This window comes from Eleutherodactylus coqui, chromosome 12 (assembly GCF_035609145.1).
Source record: "Eleutherodactylus coqui strain aEleCoq1 chromosome 12, aEleCoq1.hap1, whole genome shotgun sequence".
Taxonomy (NCBI): domain Eukaryota; kingdom Metazoa; phylum Chordata; class Amphibia; order Anura; family Eleutherodactylidae; genus Eleutherodactylus; species Eleutherodactylus coqui.
The window spans coordinates 26,452,216-26,472,359 of NC_089848.1; the positions used below are offsets into that span (position 1 = coordinate 26,452,216).

Genomic DNA, 20,144 nt, shown 5'->3' on the forward strand with positions numbered 1-20,144 from the left:
GGTGAATAGTTGTACTTCTGTAAAGTGTTCCACTTCTGTACAGTAAAGTTTTGCCAGGCCCTGACCGTGTCCATGGAATGAGGTACTTAATTATTATACAGTGTGTGGACTCTGCTTATTACTGCCGAAGTCTTATTCCAGTAATAAGTAAACAGTGGCGTCACCATAACAACCTACAAATCCTGTTGAATGTTTATTGGCCATCCCTATCCTAGGGGTGTCAGGAAGAGGCCTAGTGGTACTTAAAGTGAGGTCGCGTGTATTGCTACGGGAAGGAGTCTGGTAAGTGCTGCCGTGACAAGTGACAGATTTACCCTCCCAACTCCTCTGCCTGGGCCTTGTGTCCTGAGTGGACCTTTCGGGTCACTACACAGGGTTTGCTGCAGCCTCCTTCCCTCTTCTGTCTGGTCTGATTCACAACAGGCACAGTAGAGAGTGCTATGGCTATGATAAAAAGCAGTCAGTCAGGTCTGCTAAGAGACGGGGCCTCCTCTCCTCCACTACCACCAGCGCTGACAGAACGTCCATCAGAGATACAGCAGTACATAATGCATGCGCTGTTGACACTTGCACTTTGGGAGGGGCTCACATTCGCCTCAAGGGGATTCATTGGCCCCCCGGGGGGTCAGTTCGAGCCTGGGACTGCATTCTCAAGATCTGTGGGTGACAGGTCCACAGCACAGGGGATAACTTACTGCGATGTGAATCTCTGTTTAAGAATCTCTTTGATCATGTACAATTACGGTATCTGCATTTACCAGACACAACAGGTGGACCATTGGCTTTTGGCATTTTCTTTGTATTTGAGCAAGTGCCATATTGCAATTTAAGCCAACAGGGTGTAGGTGGTTCTGTCTATGCAGGAATGCACTTATGCACTTTACTTGCGGTGCTGTGTCTCCTTAAGGAGAGCACCCCAAAAGTGTGTGGAGACACCTAGGAGGTGAGTGGGTCAGGGAATAATATAGTCTCTTCCCTAGGAGAGCACCCAAAGGGGGTGCGGGGACACCTAAATGATGAGTAAGGAGACTTATAAGGCCATGCCAGCTCCTCTGGGAAATTTAGGTATATAAAGATGGAAAAATACCCTTACCAATAGATGGCGCTGTAGAGGTATTTTTCCATCTTTCTCATTTTCGACAGTAAGTCACAATCAACAATAGCTAACTTATTCATATGTGTCTTAAGTTGTAGATACATGTTACTTGTAATCATTAGTTAATCATTAAAATCACCTAATTGTCCTTGCCAGTGTCCATTAGGCCTCTTTCACATGGCCGTAGGCATTTTTACGTGTGCCTGTCGACACTGTAAAAACGCATGAACGGGCGCACAAATCTAATATTTGTGCGCCCAGACGGCCTAGCGCATATACAACAGGGCCGCAATGCCTTTGGGTGTGGGGAGACAGTTTAGCTCTGCTAAGCTGTCTCCCCCTTCCCTCACTGGCTCATCTCTTCTCTCCTACCCTCCGTCTGTTTGCAATGTAAGGGGGGCGGAGCTAAGTTCCCACCCCCTCCCTGCAGCCAGCCATGGGAGGGGGCAGAGCTTAGTTCCGCCTCCTCCCATTGAAAATAGCCAGAGGTAATAGCTGATTTCTATGAATAGCCAAGCACAGTTTATTGATTGGCTGAGTGCTGTGCCCAATCACAGGCTGCACTCAGCTGTCATTCAATGAATGGCTGAGTGCTGCCTGTGATTGGCTGAGCACTCAGCAAATCAGTTACAGCCCTTTCAGCAGGCGGGGATTTAAAATCCCCGCCTGCTAAAACAGAGTCAGGGTGAATGGAGAAGACAGGCCGGACGCACCTGAGCCCCGGCAGTTGAGGAGAGGTGAGTATATATATTTTTTTATTTATAACACATTTTCTGGATGAATTTCAGGGAAAGGCTTACATTTAAGCCCTTCCCCAAAAATTGCTGCAGGGCTTGCCAGCAGCCACCACTTTTAATTGGACTGCAGAAGCGCTAGTCCCATTGAAAGCAATGGGCAAACATTGCGATCCTCTGCCACAGCTGTCACAGTGTTTAGTGACAAGGGGACTCCCCGCGGGAAATATTTAAATGCACCCCAGACCTATGGTGCATGCATGTCCTATCTTACAGGTGTCTGCGTTTACACGCCTGTAAAACACAGACATGTGAACACAGCATAGCGAACCAATGGTTCTAATAGACACGCGGTTTTGTGTACACAATTGAGCGAATATAAACACGCTCGTCTGAATCCACCCTTACATTTGGTGCAGGATGTAAAGTATAATGGCCCTGACTGTTTCCATCTGTGTATGAATGAAATTGGGATGGAAATATTGATAATGTCCTTATTAGAAGAATATACATACCGATATGGCAGTTATCCTAAGAGAATCAACAGTTGAGTGCGTGAACAAATACCAGAGTGCAGGTCCAATCTCTGCATTGAGGAAGCCCTGGACATGTGCAGTTACTGTTGTGCAGACATTTTCAATAATTTTTGCAGTCATATGATGAATTATAGGTTCCTCCTATAAAAAACAAAAAAAACCACACAAATTAGGTGTTATATTAAAGGCTTTTAGCTTTCAAATGCAGGGCAAATATTCCCACCAGCACATGAATGTTCCTGAGGGTTCCGCAGACTTTACTGCAGTTACCCGAATGTTGCTATTCTTCAGGTGTTTTTTTCTTTCTTTCTTAAAGAGACTGTCACCTACATTTAGCCATAAGCCAGGGTTATGGGCTTAAAGTAGGTGAGCCACTGAGTCAGGTGATGTAAGGGATGTAAGGTACTTGCCTTCCCAGTCTTTCCACCACTATCAGCACTTGACGCCTGCACTCAATGCTTTGAACGACACTGCTAAGTAGTCCTCCCATTATAAAATTAGCATGGGCGGCGCCGGTCAAAGGAGCGCTGGCTTTTGGCGCTGACACCAGGAAGGACCGACAGGGAGTATAAATATAACACATCCCTGGACTTACCCTATAGGGCTAAAAGTAGGTTACAGATTCCCTTTAACTCCTTCTTTAACCTCTTGAGTAAACAGCCATTCTCTTTTTTTGTTTTGTTTTTGTTTTTCCGGTTAAAGAAAATCACAACTTTTTTTTTATTTTTCCATCTAAATAGACACACGAGGGCTTGCTTGTTGCAGAATTTGTGGTATTTTTAATGGTACCATTTAATTTGTCAAATAATGTATGGAGAATCTTTTTTAAAAATTTTAAGTGGGGTAAAATGTACACAAAAAACAGAATTGCGCCCATTTTTTTTATTGAGGGGGTTGTTTTACGGCATACATGATGTTTAACTATTCTGTGTGTCAGTCTGATTATGGTGCTACCAAGTTTATACAGTTTTTTTGTTTTTGTGCAGGAGTTATAATGTGTTCTTTTAGTAGATCAGAGTCATGGGGATACCAAATGTCTGCTTGGGGTTTTTGTTTGGATTTTTTTTCTACATTATAAACTAAAGAAAAGGTTTTTCTATTCAAACTTTTAATTTTATGCAAGAATTTAAAAATAATTATTTTTTCTTTTTTAAGTCCCATTAGCTTGAACTTGCAATTGTTTGATGATTTGTACTATATGCAGCAATACTTCAGTGTTGCAGTATATTCTAATAAATCCTGCCACAGTTTAGGCAGCACATAGAATGACTGGAGCATATTCCTCTTCTGCAGATAGGCATTAGTCTGGAATGGCAGATTGGTTATTCTGCAGTCAAACATTTGCTCTTTATTACTGGTTATAGCAGCTGCCATCCATCCCTTCATTTCAATGAAAAAAGCAAGAACGGCGGTTTTGTGAAGATTTAATCGCTCTTAATGTACCTGTAATTGTAATGTGAACTGCAGCCACACATAATGGGATGATCCGTATCCCGTGCTATTAGGGATTTAGGCATTTCACTACTATATATTCTCTCAGGCAGATTGCTTATCCTCACCTACTTAATTAAAGGGATATCAATAACAGAACAGACAGAATATGCTTCTTGTTTTTAATGCTTTATGTAGTCATAAGCCAATTTTATAAACTACTTCATAAAAGTTTATGTTTTAACCCTTCCTTATGCACTATACAGGTAAGGCTCAGCAGGACAGTAGCTTCTTCCCTTCTGAGCTCCGCCATGTACCCAAACAGTTTACGTTCACATATGGGGGGGCTTTTTCTCCTATTACCCCTAGTGAAAATGAAAAAACTTGGGGTCAAACCTAAATGTTTTGGATAAAATTGTGATCATTCAATTTCAAAGTAGAATTCGAAAACACCTGAGGGGTCAAAACAGTCACTGCACTCCTTTATGAATCCCTAGAGTTGTCTAGTTTCTAACATAGGTCCTTAGAGGATTTTTTCTTATGTCTTGGAACCTCAAAGCTTCTGCAAATATGAAGAAGTGCAGTTTTTTAAATGGTGTAAGTTGTGGGGGCTTCTCACAACTAAACTGGCCCCTTAAAAAATGGTTTTGAATATTTTCTACAAAAGTATGTCTTTCTGACATCATAAAAAAAGAAAACCTGTTGACATGATAAATGTTTTTTATTAACTATTTTGTGTGGTACGGTCATTGGTCTTACAAGCAGAAAAATTCAAACTTTGAAAATTGGTAATTTTTTGAACTTTTCAGCAAATTTAGTTTAATTATACACACACACACACACACAGATGAGCGAGCATACTTGCTAATGGCAATTACTCGAGCGAGTATTGTCCTTAGCGAGTACCTACCCGCTCGGAAGAAAAGATTCGGGTGCCGGCGCGGGGGAGCGGTGAGTTTCGGGAGTGAGCAGGGGAGAGTGGGGGGGGGGGGAGCGAAGGAGAGAGAGATCTCCCCTCCGTTCCCTCCCCTCCCCCCACTTTCTCACGCCGCTCCCCGCCGACACCCGAATCTTTTCTTCCGAGCGGGCAGGTACTCACTAAGGACAATGCTCGCTCGAGTAATTGCCCTTAGTGAGTATGCTCGCTCATCTCTACACACAACATATTGACCCAAATGTACCACTACCATAAAGTACAATGTGTCATGAAAAGACTGAAGGCATTCCATGGCCATTACTACGGAAGTGAAAAATCAGGCACTGTCCACAAGGCCAGAACAGGCTGCGCCACTAAGGGGTTAAAGTTCTCATACATAAAACATCCTGGCTTTTAATAGTCAATAACGTTCCAAGAATTATAATCATATACAATGTATTGTGTGGATGCAAAAAACAATTCCTACTTATCCAGCGGAATTATTTACTGAGCGGGAGGATATACCGCTTCTTCATTTACTGTACACATCTATTGATTAGTTGGCATAATTGGCAGTACAATTAAATAAAATGGAGGAAATGCACAATTTAATTGTATGATTCAGTCAAGCCAATCTAAACACTGTAAGGGAAGAACACTCTGCAGATTAATTAGACGAGTACAACAAGGCTATTAGCATAAGTCAAAGTAAGGGAAAAACTTCACAAAACCAATATAAAGCAAATTAAAACCTGGAATTTTTGGAGTTTCTAATATGATTATATGTAGTTCATTATGAAGTTGCAGATAATAGCAGAATAGGAACTAATTATTGTAACAATGGAGATGGCAAAATTATTCATGTTCATTTATTAAATCTGATAGTGACAAGAGATTGAAGGCGCATTATTTAAAGGATCTCCAATAGGAAATTATTTCACAGAAGAAACAACGCCAAATAAAGGCACAAGGCGGTATTTATACTTTGGGATGCAAGATCCAAATCTAAGGAAAGCTGATAAGAACTTGCAGTTATTGTTCTCTACCTATTAGCGGACAGTTTCAGCTAACCACGACGTGTCTCGACCCGCGGTTCTACAAGAGCCACAGCGTTCAGTAGCCAGATCTTTTCATGTAGAGAGTCTGTATGGTCTAGTAGTTCGGCTCACGTTTTTACTGGTGGCTACACTTCGCTTAAAGGGGTTGTACTAGAGTTTCAAGTTATCTCCTATCCACTGAATAGGGAATAACTTATTGATCGGTGAAGGTCTGCTGAGATCCCCACCGATCTCAAGAATGGGACTCCCCTGATCCGTCCTGTCACTGTGGGGTCGCTTCTGCCCCCGTAGTAACATCACTTTAAATGGAGCGTTGGCTGCAAATGCCTGGTCAGCGCTCCATTTATTTCAATGGGGCTGACAAAATACTTGTGCAGGTGCCGCTTGGCAGTCCCATTGAAAGTGGATGAAGTCCTGGTGCTATTGCACAATGAACACTTTTTATTCAGTCTTCTCCTCACTGCGAGCAGTGCAATAACCAATAGGGAAAAGGATAGGAGACACGGGATACCCGTTCTTGAGATCAGCAGGGGGCTCAACAGTGAGCAAGCTATGCCCTATCCTATGGCCAAATGTGTCCGTTTTATGAGGGAACCGAAGATACCGAAAGGACCCCATTGACTATAAAGATGCCAGGAAGAATGCAGCGCTTTTTCTTCTGGTATTTTGTGCCAGATCTGTGATCGAACCTCCGACCGGACGTTCCAACATAGATGTGAATCCAGCCATACTGTAATTCATTTACTAACACTTTATATGTACTCAGTAAATCTACCATCATTGTGATATATTTGTCACCCTCTTTGATGTTTTCACTTATTTATCAGTTTCTTTTACTCTGTCCAGTATAGGAAAAAAATATCCAGCTGCTACCTGAAAGCTGTCAACTCAAAAACTGGCCGATGTTGGCAACTCTTATTGTGGTTGTGCGAATCTTTATTTAGTACGACAAGTGCACAACCACAGTCAATGCTGAATGGTTGCCCATACACAAGATAAAAGTCATCCAAAATAGCAGAATTTGGCAATTTTGACCTACAGTGTTTAAAAATTATACATGAACAATCATTTACGATGGCCAATGGCAGACCACTGTCTAACAAATAAGTAAGGGGGCGTGGCCAGCGCATGGAGGGATAAGGAAGCCGCCTTGAGAGCTCCCGCGGCACCCACCCGTAATCAGACCCCAGACACCGACGAAACCCACCTCAGGAACTCCAGCAGCGGTCATGGGAAGGCGCAGGACCGAAAGAACAGAGGCGCCGGCGGAGGACAGCAGTGGAGGGGCGATGGAACGCTACCTCTGCACTCCGCGTTCAGCTGCCGGCAAATCAAAGATGGCGCCGGAGCGCCACGTGCAGGAGACTCCGGCGGCTCACCCGGGAGCGGGGAGCCCCGCTGAAGCAGCCAGCGGCACCACAGCTGACAGAGGATCTCCATCACAGAGTCCCACAGCCCACGGGGAAAGCAGGAGGAGCAGCCCCATGAGCCTCTCCAGCGCCCATGGAAGGGCACCTGTGAGTACCACAGGCAGCAGATGCGCTGCACACCAGCACCCCTCACACCCCCTCCCTCCTGAACATATGAGACAGACACCTGAGAGGAGTAGTAGTCCCCCCTGGAGCGAGACACACTCCCCCACAGCGACCCCTAAGAAGGCAAGGAGGGTGCTGCCGGCATTGTCACCACATGAGGCAGGGGAGGATAGCTGGAAAGCCCACATAATGGCGATCCCCACAAGAGATGAACTGAGCGCCCTCTTTTCTAAATTCGAAGCATCCAATAAGCAGGCTCTAGAGTCAATCCATACAGAGGTACACCAAATTGGCCATAGGCTGCACCAGGTGGAGGAGGTGCAGGAGGAGACGGTGGCCATTTTGGAATCACATAAGCAGGCGATTCAGGCCCAGGCGGATCAGATCGCTAATCTTACCATGCACCTTGACGATTTAGAGAATAGGAACAGGAGGAATAACCTGCGCATCAGAGGTATTCCTGAGGAAATAGAAGGAAACCGACTAGAACCGTGGGCACAAGCCCTCTTTATGCGTATTTTGGACAGACCACCTGAACGCCCGATTGAACTCGATAGGATCCATAGAGCGCTAGGCCCAAGAGCGACTGATGTAAATCGTCCGAGAGACGTCATATGCAGGGTCCATTTCTATCGGGACAAGGACACTATACTTCGTAAAGCGAGAGACCAGCCAGACCTCCTAGTATGCGAGGGCAAACCCATAATTATACTACAGGACTTAGCCCGTCACACACTACAACTGAGAAGGGCTTTGCGACCTCTTCTGACGGCACTTAAAGATCACGGGATCCAGTATCGCTGGGGATTCCCATTCTCGCTGTCAGCAAAAAAGGATGGCAGATCTGCGATTTTCCGTTCTCTTGGCGACCTGCCCAAATTCTTAGGAACTTTCGAATTGCCAATGATCGCGCTCCCTGAGTGGCCCCTGCCTCCTAGCTTGCTTACGCAGACCACACGGGAACAGTGGCAAACAGCCCGCCCTAGAAGACAAAGAGAGGACCGTCGAGGAGGGGGCCACACCACATGAACAGAGACTCCTACTCCATGAAAGTTTATATGAGTGCCCTCCGTGCAGGGGATACTGAAGGCTGGGGTGCCTGCATGACGCTTTTGCGTGTGGGGTGGCGGGGTCTGTCCTCGGCCGTCTCCCCTTCTCCGGCCACTTGCCGGGGGAGGGGGGGGGGGGCGGGGACGGGTCCCGCTGAGGGCTGCAACGTCTGTTTCGGCCTTTCCGTCCAAGAGGCCCAGTTCTGAGGGGGCCTATTGTTTATAGTTTGCATAATTTTACCGGGACGTCGGTGTCCGGGGTTCAGTAACAGAGACCTTTTTGAGGTCTTAAGTTTGAGTTTCGATAATTTTAGAGGGTGGTCGTAGCCGGGGGGTGTCACCTGACCCTTGATGTGCTCTCACTCTCCCCACTGGGTGACTAGTTGCGCATTTGAACGCAACTTCTGGCGAATCGCTGGCTCTACTGATTCACCAACCGCTGGCCGTCTTGGCCGCTCACTACCTCTTCTCCCTTTCTTACCCCTGAGTTTCCACTTCCCTTTCTCTTTTACACTCTGCTGTCTTTCCTTCCTACACTTCTTGCCTGCTCGGTCTCTGAACGACACCATACGACACTCACATGATGTCTAACCTCACATTCGGCACCTTCAATGTGAGGGGCCTAAACAAACCGGCCAAAAGGGGGCAAATTTTAGACTATCTGCACAAACAACGCATAATGATAGTACTATTACAAGAAACACACTTCCATGCGGGGAGCATCCCCAGATGCAAGCATCGCCACTACACGACCTGGTTTCACTGCCCACACCCGCAAAAAAAGGTGGGAGGAACTTCTATTGCCATCCACAGAAATTTTCCGCACAAACTCCTCTCCTCAGAGATCGACCCCGAAGGACGTTTTCTGTTTATAAAAATACAACTGGGTACGGAGGTTTTCACAATCGCTAATGTTTACTTCCCAAATCAGGCGCAGGTTCGCTTTGGGATCCGGATGCTGGGGGCTTTGGCGTCCTTCGCTGACGGGTCTTCTATAATCCTGGGAGGCGATTTTAACCTGGGACTGAATCCTGGCCTCGACTCATCGGAGGGTAAGTCCGCTATATCACACACAGCAACACGCAGACTAGTGAGGGAACTGACAAATCTTCGGTTAGTAGACATGTGGCGTGTGCTACATCCCAAGGTCAGGGACTATAGTTACCACTCCTCGGCACATAATAGCTACCACCGCATAGACTACCTATTCCTCTCGCATAGACTTTTAGATAGGGGCCCGGGATGCTCAATAGGGGCGTTTTTGTGGTCGGACCATGCTCCGGTCTGGGGGTCCCTGGAGGGGGGTCGGAGGGGCAACACAAGCAACAACTGGAGGCTCAATGATAATTTACTGAACGACGCGGTCTGCCTACAGGAGATCCAGGTAGCGATAGAGCAGTTTAAAGCCAATCATCAACTGGACGATACTCCAGCCCCAGTTAAGTGGGAGGCTCTTAAATGCGTGCTGCGGGGTATTTTTATATCCCATGGGGCACGCCTCAAAAAACAAAGAAGTACTACACTTGAGGGTCTGCTCGCTAGACTGGGTCTCCTGGAGTCATCCAACAAAGCGGCACCTTCGGACCAGGGGGCGGCAGAGATATCAGACGTCCGCAGCCAAATCCTGCTCTTGCTATGTCAGAGAGATAAGGCAAAGGGCAGTTTTTATGAATACGGGAACAAGTGTAGCAGAGGGCTAGCTAGGGCTCTTAATCCAAGAGCCCCACAGACTTACGTATTTTCTATCCAGTCACAAAAAGGGGTACAAGTACATACAAATACGGAAATCCTAGATAGTTTTCATTCTTTCTATCATAAACTATACAACCTACAGAAAGACCGCACAGAAAGCCCAGAAGAAATAGCAAAGGATCAGGACACCTATCTACTACAAAACTGCCCCAAAATCATCCCTGAAACCGATGGCCGCTCACTAGAAGAGGACTTCTCACTTGAGGAACTTAGCGATGGGATTCGGGCCCTCAAGGTGGGAAAGAGTCCTGGACCCGATGGCTTTACCCCACGTTTCTTTAAGATCTGCGGGGAAGCGTTAGCCCCCATAATGTTAGACGCCTTCAATGCCATATCGCATGAATGCTTTTTCCCACCACAGGCCCTGCAGGCCATTATAACAGTCATCCCTAAACCAGGAAAGGACCCCTCTGCCTGTGGTAGCTACAGGCCTATATCATTGCTAAATATAGACACCAAAATCTATTCTGGGATGTTAGCGGCTCGTCTTAGACCTCTTGTCCCCTCGCTGATAGACAGGGACCAGGTGGGATTCGTCCCCGGAAGGGAGGCGGGGGACAACACAATTAGAACATTGGCCATTGTATCAGGGGCGTATCGCTCGGGAGACCCACTGTGCCTGCTGTCCGTGGACGCCGAGAAGGCTTTTGATAGGGTGGACTGGAGGTTTCTAGAGGCGGCCCTGCGGATGGTGGGCATAGGCCCGCGCTTTTTGAGTAAGGTACTAGCCCTCTACCATGGCCCTACAGCTAAGGTACGGGTCAATGGACAGCTTTCTCAGCCAATAAGTATTAACAATGGCACTAGGCAAGGTTGTCCCCTGTCTCCCTTCCTTTACATACTGGTGATGGAGACATTAGCAAGCGCCCTGAGAGCCAATTGTAGTATACAGGGGGTCAGGGTGGGCCAGACAGAGCATAAGGTTGCTCTGTATGCAGACGACCTGCTGATTTACGTCACCAACCCCAGAATAGCCCTCCCCTGTATCTTAAAGGAGTTTGAGGTATTTAGTGGAGTCTCTAACTTCAAAGTAAACCTTAATAAATCCGAAATATTAAATGTAACCTTGCCCAGAGGAGAGAAAGAATCTTTACAACTAGTATTTCCCTTCACATGGAGAGAGGAAGGGATCAGATACCTAGGGACAGTCATAACAGCGGAACCCGATAAGCTTCTTGAAAAAAACTACACCCCGCTGCTTACAGCCCTTGAAAGGGACTTGGATAGGTGGAGGTCTCTGCCGCTGTCCTGGTTCGGAAGAATAAATACAATCAAAATGAACTGCCTCCCCAAATTTTTGTATGTCTTTCAGACAGTCCCTATAAAATTAACAGGCGCATTTTTGGCCCGGATACGGAGATTAGTTATGAGATTTATCTGGGGTAACCACAGGCCTAGGCGCAGATGGAAGGCCCTTTCAGGCCCGAAAGCAAGTGGAGGAATGGGAGTCCCCAATTTCTCACTTTATCACAGGGCATCCTTGACCAGATGTGTGTTAGACTTGTTCCACGGTAGGGACCAGAAAAGATGGGTGGAGGCGGAGCAAGACTCAGCGCTTTTCGGGGGGCGAGGGTGCATTTGGATCCCGGGGAAGGACACACACAGAGACCTGGGATTCTCGCCTTTCATTGAAAACCTACTCAGTGCCTGGATTGGCCCAGCTATCAAGTCTGGGCTGATTACATCCCCGGGTCCACTCACCCCACTAGTAGGTAACCCGGAACTACCGGCTTTCCTAAAGGGCACACCCCTGACAGCCGGGATGACAGACCCAATCCCCAGGATAAAGGACATTCTGACGGACACAGGGCAAAAGAGCCTGCGGGAGATATTGGAGGGAAGAGGACCCCCAGCCGGAGCATGGTTCCAATACCTACAGCTATGCCACTATGTTAAGTCTATGGGCTGCCAGCAACAACTGAGGAGACCAATCACTGCTTTTGAAAAGATATGTATGTCTAAACCAGTGACCCCACAGACTATCTCCTCACTATATAGCTCCCTTCTAGAGAAAGACACATCAGGGGGATATAGGACCCTAGAACTGGCCTGGGAGAAAGAACTAGGAATAGATTTTCAGGCGGAGTCCTGGGAAAAGGCTTATGTAATGACCCATAAATTAAGCGTCTCCAGCAGACTACAGGAACTTAATTATAAGATTCTGACCCGATGGTACAGAACCCCGGCAGGATTGGCCAGAATATACCCCCAGTATCCGGATCTCTGTTGGAGGTGTCTCAGCGTACGGGGGACCTTTGTTCACCTATGGTGGTCATGCGCACAAATCCAACCACTGTGGCGCGAGGTGGAAGCTCTATACACAGTTGTTTGCAAAGAGCCGCTTAACCTCACCCCTGAGGTGGCACTCTTATCCATGCTCCCAGGGTCAGTGTCACGAGCAAAGGGCTCCTTACTGCGCTTTTTCCTACTGGCTATGAGACAGATCATTCCCAGGAGGTGGAAATCGACAACCCCCCCATCACGATTGATGTGGCTGGAAGCTATGGATAATCTAAAGCAAATGGAGGAACTCTGTGCCAAAGACGAACTGAGGTACTCTAAATTTTACAACACCTGGGCAGTGTGGCTGCAGTTTCGGGCCTCACCCAGACTAGACACGTGGTTGGGTGGTGGCGTTGCTGCTCTCTAACACTTCAGAACACCCTCAAGCATAAACAATGAATCTTGCATTTTTGACAAATCTATATATAGGTGGTCATAGACCGGACGGGCATCTCCATCAAATTCTCTCTTCTCCCTCTCTTCTCTTTTCGCTACTCTCTCTTTTTCTTCTCTCCCCCTCTCCCAACTCCCTAACCCACTTCCCCAAATCCCTACATTGCTCCCTTCCCCTCCCCTCCCCCCCCCCCCCCCTAGGGTTCGCCCGGGTTAGCTATAGGGCCCGGGAGACACCTACACCCTTCCAGTCCCCCAGACTAGGGATTTATAGCAATTTACATCAGAGGACTGTAACCCAGTTCGTTGTGTTATATTAGATTTCAATTTTTCATAAATAAATAAAAATGGCTGGGACAATAGGTGATGGCGGAATTATCAGGGAGTAGAGTTTGTGGTTAGGTTTTGATTGTTGAATGACAAACCCTGCATTGATACCCTATTGTATTGTCTGTCACAGCTAATAAAATACTTTTTGAACCATAACAAATAAGTAATTTGTCAGGTTGGATTTCTTTTTACTATGGCCAGCTGAAAATACAAGCGTGAGGCTTGATTGGTCGAATCTAGATGATTTGCCACTTTGGCTAAAGTTCACTTTTTTGAAAACTTTTTACCTCATCAGTCAGTTTACTCTGGCACTTTGCTAGTGGGATAGTTTGTATGAACCATTCCACAGCCAACTGATTGAATGAATTCTGGCTGACCAGAATTGTATGCGTATGAGCAGCTTAATTATGGTAGCCTGTAAACACTATATAATTAATTACAATATGAAGAATAGATACCATCCAACTCATGGAAATACCGCTCTGGCAATACAAAGGTAGTGCAAACTGTGACTGACATCCAGCTGAAGAGGACACTACACAAATATCTTATTGATTTAATTACCTGCTAAAACATAAAGGCCCAAACTTACATTAACCCCTCAATGACCTCCCAAATGCCTTTTGACAGCGGTCGATAAGGGGCCTTATTCTGATGCATACACATTTTTCCAGCGCTGCATAACAAGCCTAGCACAGGAAGCAGGTGCCCAGTTGTCGGATGACAGCCCGGCACTTTCTCTGGCAGTCGGGAAATGATAGATCAATGCAACTGCGCCATTGGACCCCTGTAATGTGATTGTGGGGTCTTTGTGGATTGCCAAAGCCTCTGGCTGTGCCAGGTAGCGTACCTTATGAGAACTCAGCCTCTGTCTAAACTTCATAGGCTTTATAATACACTGCTACACTGAAGTATAACAGTGTATTGTAAGAGCAATGAAAAAAGAGTGAAATTCAAGTCCCCTGGTGGGACAAAAAAAAGGAAAAAAATTAAAAACCCCAAACCACACATTTCCTCTCTAGTATAAAACAACACACACAAAAACATGTACATTAATTTTAGCACATTAATTTTCCTACACAGTACAAGCTGTGAAAAAATACAAAAGAAAATAGCCAATTTTACCCATCCACCTTACAAAAAAAGAATAGAACCCAATTAAAAAGATGGATCAAAAATGGTACCATTAAAAAGTACATCTTGTCATGCGAAAACTGCCCCTCACACAGCACTACTGACTGAAAAAGAAAAATGGTAGGAGTTTATGAACGCGGCAAAAGAAAAAAAAATACAGGGTGAAAAACATGCAAAAAGAAAAAAGGCTGTAGAAATTTAGTATAGACATAATTGTACTGATCCACAGAATTAATTGAACATACTATTTATATCACACCATGTACGCTGTAAACAGAACATAAAACAGAAATCATGGCAGAATTGTAGATTTTATCTTGCCACTAAGAAAAATTAAAAAATTAAAAAAAATGAATAAATAAATGTAGCCACAGTTTATAAGTTTCCAAAAATGGGGTAAATGAAGACCAGCGCTCATCCGTAAAAAAACAAGCCTAACTAGACCTCTGTCAATGGAAAAATAAAAATTTTACGGCTTTTAGAATGCGGCTGCACAAAAGTACATCTAAAGGGGAAAAAAGTGTTTTAGGGTGGCTTCACACAAGTGTGTGGATACATAGGTGCGCACCACTGTACGCGCAAAAACACGCGTGTGTGAAGGTTAGTGCATTATAGAAGCTGCTACCAATGGGGCTGCTGCTGCTGGCATCTCCATTGAAGGCAATGCTCTGCCGACACCTGTGAAGTGATTTTTCAGGGAAGAGCTTTAAGCGTAAGCTCTTCCCTGAAAAATCATCCCTTTTAGTGTAAATAAATAAAAATAAATTATATATTTACCTGTCCGCCGCTGCTGTCCCCCCACCGGGATGAAGAACACATTTGCCACATGCGGCAGGTCTTTTCTTCATCCCCGCGGGGAATAAAGAATTCCCTGCTGCACATGTGACAGATGCACCAAAGGAATTCTTCATCCCCACGAGGAATAAAGAATTCCTTACCACCGCTGTCACAGATGACAGCTGCGCTAGAGGATCCTGCTGCTGGCACCCCTTAATTGTTTTTCAGGGGAGGGCTTTAAATAAAAGCCTTTCCCTGGAAAACAAGCCAAACTAGTGTAAAAAAACAAAACAAAAAAAACCACATCCCCTTCTTTCTTCAGCTGCCGGGGCTCAGCCATGGCCTCTCTGCGCTGTGCCTGGCTCTGCACTGAAGTTCTTTTAGGTAAAATCCCTGGCTGCTGAAAGAGCTGCTTCTGATTGGCTGAGGCGCTCAGCCAATCACAGGCAGCTCTCACCTGTCATTCATTCAGCGAGAGCTGCCTGTGATTGGCTGAGTGCCCCAGCTAATCAGAAGCAGCTCTTTCAGCAGGCAGGGATTTTAATTCCCTGGCTGCTGAAAGAACTTCAGTGCAGAGCCGGGGACAGTGCAGAGAGTATGCGGCTGAGCCTCAGCAGCTGAAGAAAGGGGAGTATGTGTTATGCTTATATTTAAAGCCCTTTCCTGAAAAACAATTAAGGAGTGCGGCAGCTGGATCCTGGATCCCAAATGACAGCTGTGCTAGGGAATTTTTTATTCCCTGTGGGGATGAAGAATTCCTTTGCTGCATCTGTCACATCTGTGACAGGTGTAGCAGGGAATTCTTTATTCCCTGTGGGGATGAAGAAAACATCTGCCACATGCAAGAGATGTGTTCTTCATCCCTGCGGGGAACACGGCAGCGGCGGACAGGTCTTCCTGAAAATCACTTCAGGGGTCTTGGCAGGCCATTGCCCTCAATAGGGCCGCCGGCAGCAGCCGCGGCTCCATTGAAGGCAATGCGTGCATTCCCTATGGTGCCCGCATGTCCTATCTTTGCAGGCGCACACCTGTAGAACACGGACATGTGAACACACCATAGGGAATGCAGTGGTCATAATAGACTCGTGTTTTTGTGCGCGCGTATGCACGCACATGAACATGCTTGTGTGAAGCCCCCCTAAGTATAGAAAAACTTATATAAAACATAAAACTGGAGAAATGTAGCATGACCAGAATCATGCTGACCCAGAGAATAATGTTATAACACTGATAACATGCTGGCCTGGTGACCTCTAACACTAAGTCAGAGACCATAAAACTGTCACATCCCTTACCAGTGGACTAATTAAGTATTTAGTCCTCTACTCATTCTGTTCTGGAATTTTTTAAAGTGCAAATTAATCACACCATGTCTGCGCCTTTTCGTATGTATGTATGTATGTATGTATGTATGTATGTATGTATGTATGTATATGTAAATACATGTTTCTTCAGATCTATTCCATAAACTTGAGGAAGAAGCCCGAGTAGGTTGAAAAGCTTGCTGTAACATCATGTATTTTTGTTAGCTATTAAAAGTTACCATATCTACACGATTACTTTGTTTTTCTTGCTGAGAACAATCAGATTATTATTCTGCGTACCAAAAACTATAATAATGAAATCCAAAAAACAATGGCAGAATATTTTTTTACAAATCCCCATAAAAATGAATACAAGTTATACTATATATCAGTGATGGCGAACCTTTTATAGATCGAGTGCCCAAACCGCAACCTAAAACCCACTTATTTATCACAAAGTGCCAACACGTCGGGGGCGGGGCTTATCATGGCGTATGATTTTACCCCCGTCGTTCTAAAAAGGACCGGCCGCTTCAAAATTGACAGCATGCAGATTTTGACTGCTTTTAGATGCGGAAATGCTGCAGAACGTCCTCAGCGGAAATTTCTGTGGAAAATTCTGCAGCATGTCCGCATCCAAAAAGTAGTCAAAATCTGCACCCTATTTTGAAACAGCCCTGCCCATTTCCGCCACATGTAAACATACCCCAGCGGTAATAGTGACCCACCCCCAGCAGCCCCAGCAGCAATAGTGACCCCCGCATCACAGCGGCCCCAGCGGTAATAGTGACCCCCCACAGCGATAATAGTGACCCCGACCACACAGCAGCCCCAGCGGTAATAGTGACCCGCACCCCCCAGCAGTAATAGTGACACTCCCCAATAGCCCCAGGGTTAATAGTGACCCCCACCCCACAGCGGCCCCAGCGGTAATAGTGACCCCCACCCTAGAGCTGCCCCAGCGGTAATAGTGACCCCCCACAGCGATAATAGTGACCTCCACCACACAATAGCCCCAGCGGTAATAGTGACCCCCCAGAGCCATAATAGTGATCCCCACCACACAGCAGCCCCAGCAGTAATAGTGACCCCCACCCCCCAGTGGTAATAGTGACCCCCCCCAGCACCCCAAGCGATAATAGTGACCCCCACCCAGCAGTAATAGTGACCCCCACATCACAGCGGCCCCAGCGGTGATAGTGACCCCCACAGTGGCCCCAGAGGTGATAGTGACCCCCACCCCGCAGCGGCCCCAGCGGTAATAGTGTCCCCCACCCCACAGCGATGATAGTGACCCCCCAGCAGCCCCCAGTGCATTAGGGACACCCCCCAGCAGCCCCCAGTGCATTAGGGACCCCCCAGCGGCCCCCCAGTGCAACAATGACACCCCACAGCGGCCCCCCAGTGCAGTAGTGACACCCCACAGCGGCCCCCCCAGTGCAGTAGTGACACCCCACAGCGGCCCCCCCAGTGCAGTAGTGACACCCCACAGCGGCCCCCCCAGTGCAGTAGTGACACCCCACAGCGGCCCCCCAAGTGCAGTAGCGACACCCCCCAGTGCAGTAGCAACACCCTCCAGCGGCCCCCCAGTGCAGTAGCGACACCCTCCAGCGGCCCCCCAGTGCAGTAGCGACACCCTCCAGCGGCCCCCCAGTGCAGTAGCGACACCCTCCAGCGGCCCCCCAGTGCAGTAGTGACACCCCCCAGCGGCCCCCCAGTGCAGTAGTGACACCCCCCAGTGCAATAGTGACACCCCCCCCCCAGTGCAATAGTGACACCCCCCAGCGGCCCCCCAGTGCAATAGTGACACTCCCCCAGCGTCCCCCCAGTGCAATAGTGACACTCCCCCAGCGTCCCCCCAGTGCAATAGTGACACTCCCCCAGCGTCCCCCCAGTGCAATAGTGACACTCCCCCAGCGTCCCCCCAGTGCAATAGTGACACCCCCCCAGCAGCCCCCCAGTGCAATAATGACACCCCCCCAGCAGCCCCCCAGTGCAGTAGTGACCCCACAGTGCCCCTCCCAAGACCCACATACTTACCCCCTCCTCCTCACCCTTCTACTGGAAGCTGATGCTCCTCTTCTGGTCAGCATGGTCCGGCATGCATATTAACTTTTTCTTCCCCACTTCTGCCTCAATAGGTAATTCCCAGCAACCTGATTGGTTGTTTGGTAATCAGCCAAACGAAACAACCAATCAGGTTGCTGGGAATTGCTGATTGCTGCAGAAATGGGGAAGAAAGTGTTAATATGCTCCCGGCACACATTCTGACACACACGCTGCTGGACACCGCCCCCTCCCGGCGGAACCAAGTAGTAGGAGACGTCGGGGCAGGGGGAGAGGGATTCCAGCTGCACAATGAAGTCAGTGTGTGCCGGGATCAGCGCGGCTAGCAGTGCCGTTTGTGAATGCCGGCAGGGGAGCCGCGGCCCCTGCTGGTATTCACAAGTGGTGAGCAGCCGATGGGGCGCGTGCCAGCAGGGAAGGCTCTGCGTGCCGCCTCTGGCACGCGTGCCATGGGTTCGCCACCACTGCTATATATTATATGCATCCCAAAATGATGGAATTAAAAAATACAACTTGTGCTGCTAAAAACAAGACCTCTTACAGCAATGTTGATGGAAAGATTGAAACGTTATGGCTCTTGAAATGCAACGATGAAAAGAAAAACTGAAAAATTGGTTGGTCATTAGGGCATAAAATGGGACTGGGATTAAAATACACAAACATGCAAAACGCAGTAATAGATACAGAATGGAGGTCAGGAAGCCTAATGTGCAATTCAAGGCTAAGCCAGTAACTCAGTAAATGCATTAAACATAGAATAGAAAGTAGGAAAGAAACAAAGTCCCCAGCTTCATAAGAAAACAGCACATACAATAAATGGGATTCATACTACCTATTACCGGTAACTTACACCTAAAGGCTCATTATATGTAAATATCAAGAATAGTTCCAGTATCTTGGGATATTAGCTAAAACACAAACTGAAGGTCAAATATTGAGGAATTTTGTCAATGGTGTTACTGAAATGCTTTTTACAACGTTAATAAACATTATGGTTCAAGTAGTGTTTGTGAATACCATTCTTTGATTTAGGGAACGCAAAAAGGACTAAAACATGAAAAAAGGTGAGTAGCTAGGGGAACTCTTTCAAGCATTTAAAAGGGGTTGTTTTGGTGAATACTTTCCAGCAGCTTAACCCCTTAAGGACCAAGTGTGGCAAATATAAGGCACTTGGTCCTGGACTTTAATCCCGGCCACGAACAGAAGTATGGCACATGTTTAAAGTTTCTGCTTCTGCAATCAAGCAGGAGCAGGTCAGGTGCTTGGTTGTCAGACACAGCCGAGGACCCGGTGGAGAGGGGAGAAACAGTTTTTAACTGCTTCTTCCTCCTCCTTTAAAGGCTACATAGTGCTAAAACAAAAGTGGAAGTACTAGTTCTGCTATGCGACCCGGCGATCGCCTGAGCACAGGGTGCCCTCTGCCGCAGCAGAGCTGCAGGGTCCTATCAGAGCCTCATTAGCTCTGCCAGTGACTACTATCACACTAGGTGGATGTTTTCCCCATTAACTAGGACTATTATGCATGCAACTGCTATAGATGCCCCAGCTATAGTGGAAAAGTGTGAAATTAAAAAAAAAGAAAGAAATACAATACGTGTAAAAGGGCCTTTACAGAGTAATTGTGCTGCTATGTTGAATGCTTTTACAATGCATACAGCATATGTTTGGTCTCCACTGCTGGCACCTTTCTGTTTAGAAGGCTTTGGTATGCAGACATATGGTCAGCTGTTGGAATAAGGAATTTGGTCA

General features: G+C 46.8%; 1 protein-coding gene across 3 annotated transcripts in view; it reads right to left on the bottom strand.

The window, feature by feature from the left end:
• Positions 1–20,144, bottom strand: part of ULK4 (unc-51 like kinase 4) — a 649,532-nt gene that overhangs the window by 424,429 nt on the left and 204,959 nt on the right. For all 3 annotated transcript variants that reach the window (XM_066584674.1, XM_066584676.1, XM_066584675.1), the window contains exon 20: positions 2,346–2,507. In XM_066584674.1, coding sequence (XP_066440771.1) covers positions 2,346–2,507 — 162 coding nt within the window. The remainder of the gene's footprint in view (positions 1–2,345; positions 2,508–20,144) is intronic.